The sequence below is a fragment of the Epinephelus moara genome, unplaced genomic scaffold (assembly GCF_006386435.1).
Source record: "Epinephelus moara isolate mb unplaced genomic scaffold, YSFRI_EMoa_1.0 scaffold2936, whole genome shotgun sequence".
Taxonomy (NCBI): domain Eukaryota; kingdom Metazoa; phylum Chordata; class Actinopteri; order Perciformes; family Serranidae; genus Epinephelus; species Epinephelus moara.
Window position 1 is genome coordinate 1 of NW_026080579.1, and position 1733 is coordinate 1733.

Sequence of the window (1733 nt, forward strand, 5' to 3'; positions counted from 1 at the left end):
ATCATTTGCATAATAATTTGGAACGCGGTGTAAGGACAGAGGGATGTCGTATGCTGTAAAGCCCTGTGAGGCAAATTGTGATTTGTGATATTGGGCTTTATAAATAAAATTGATTGATTGATTGATTGATTGTAAAGCCCTGTGAGGCAAATTGTGATTTGTGATATTGGGCTTTATAAATAAAATTGAATTGAACTGAATTGAATAAAGGTTCAGGGGTTAGGGGTTAAAGGTTAAGGGGTCAGGTTTGAGGAAAGTCCTTATAATGACTCCTCCCTCCTCGTCGACTGGCTGAGCAGCTGAACTTTGGCGCTGAAGCAGCGCTCCGTCCACACGTCACTCAGTGAGGAGTTTAAACTGTCCCTGAGTCATGCAAGGCCGGGGGGGCGGACACAGGTCATGCCTTCCAGAGATAAACACAGATCAACTTCTAGAACGCAGCAGCGCACTGCATGTCACATGACGACCGCCAACCAATCAGAGCACACAGATATGTTTATCAGTCTGAGATAAACATGGAGGAGGAGCTGATTGTTGTTTACGTCTGTCTGACAGACAAACAGGAAGTAGATCAGCTCTGACCTCAGGGTTTCAGGTAAACAGGCTATATGATGCTTGTTAAGGTTGCTCAGCAACTTCAGACACTACTTGCCACTGCGCTCTTGAAAGTTGGCACAGAAAAGGCACGAGAGCAGCGCCCAGCGCCCGACCTACAGTATGTGTTCCAGGTGGTTAACGACATGTCATGTGTTTGGCCTCTGATTCTTCATCAAAGATGAACAGCCAATCAGAATCTTTATTTATAAACTTCATCACCTGTCTGACCTGCAGGGGCGCAGGTGTACCTCAGTAACCTTCCTGTGAATAGTGGAAACAACAGGAAGTCTGACCTCTGCAGCGACACGATGGCGGCCTGTTCGTTCTCGTTCTCAGCCTGCGTCATTCCTAAAACCTGCCAGGCCTGAAAACACACGAAGAAGAGTTAACCTTCATCATCAAAGATGGATGACTGCATCAGAACATGTCAAATATTCCAGTTCACCTCAGAGTCCTGCGGATCCTGGAGGATGGCGGCCTCCAGCAGCAGGACGGCGGCGTTCAGGTCTCCCTCCCGAGCTTTCTCCTGCCCCTCAGCGAAGGCACTGGGCCAGTCTCTGTACGGGTTGTTGGCATTGAAGAAATAACCCTGTACGAGACAAACACCTGCTCTTTAACAGCTGCTGACATCACACCACCTTACCTGTGTGAGGTCACGTGACCTCATTAGGGAGGTCCCCAGGGCTCAGTCCTCGGGCCACTTTTATTTTACATTCAACGAGCTTCAGAACAAATTACACCACAACAATATTATAAAATCAAATCCAGAATCCATAAATGTTCAGTGTCCTGTGAAAACCTCACATCTGAAAACCTCAAAGTAAAAAACAAGGACTCGTCATTAGCTGTCGACACTTTGATTTATTGACTCTAAAACACAGACTGAACTGAACACACGAGTCGCTCATCTCAACACAGACGTAACAGGATGTTATGTGATCAGATGAATTTAGATGATAATATTTCTAACAGAGTAACAGAGTATTTCTACACTGCAGTGTTTTCAGTCTTCTCCACCGCTGTGTGTTGATCTGCTTTATCCTTCTAGTTATTATTCTAATACAGTTTGTATTTTGATATTTGATATTTATCTGAAACATGTAATAGTCAGGTTCATTATGTTTAGATTTCAACTT

General features: G+C 44.7%; 1 protein-coding gene across 1 annotated transcript; it reads right to left on the reverse strand.

The window, feature by feature from the left end:
* Positions 1–816: 816 nt before the first annotated feature.
* On the reverse strand, positions 817–1186 carry LOC126387230 (PEX5-related protein-like; the record flags this gene model as incomplete). The annotated part of the gene is made up of 2 exons (XM_050039770.1): positions 817–961; positions 1043–1186. Coding segments are annotated over 2 exons (289 nt in total), but the record flags the coding sequence as incomplete, so codon positions are not given.
* Positions 1187–1733: the final 547 nt, after the last annotated feature.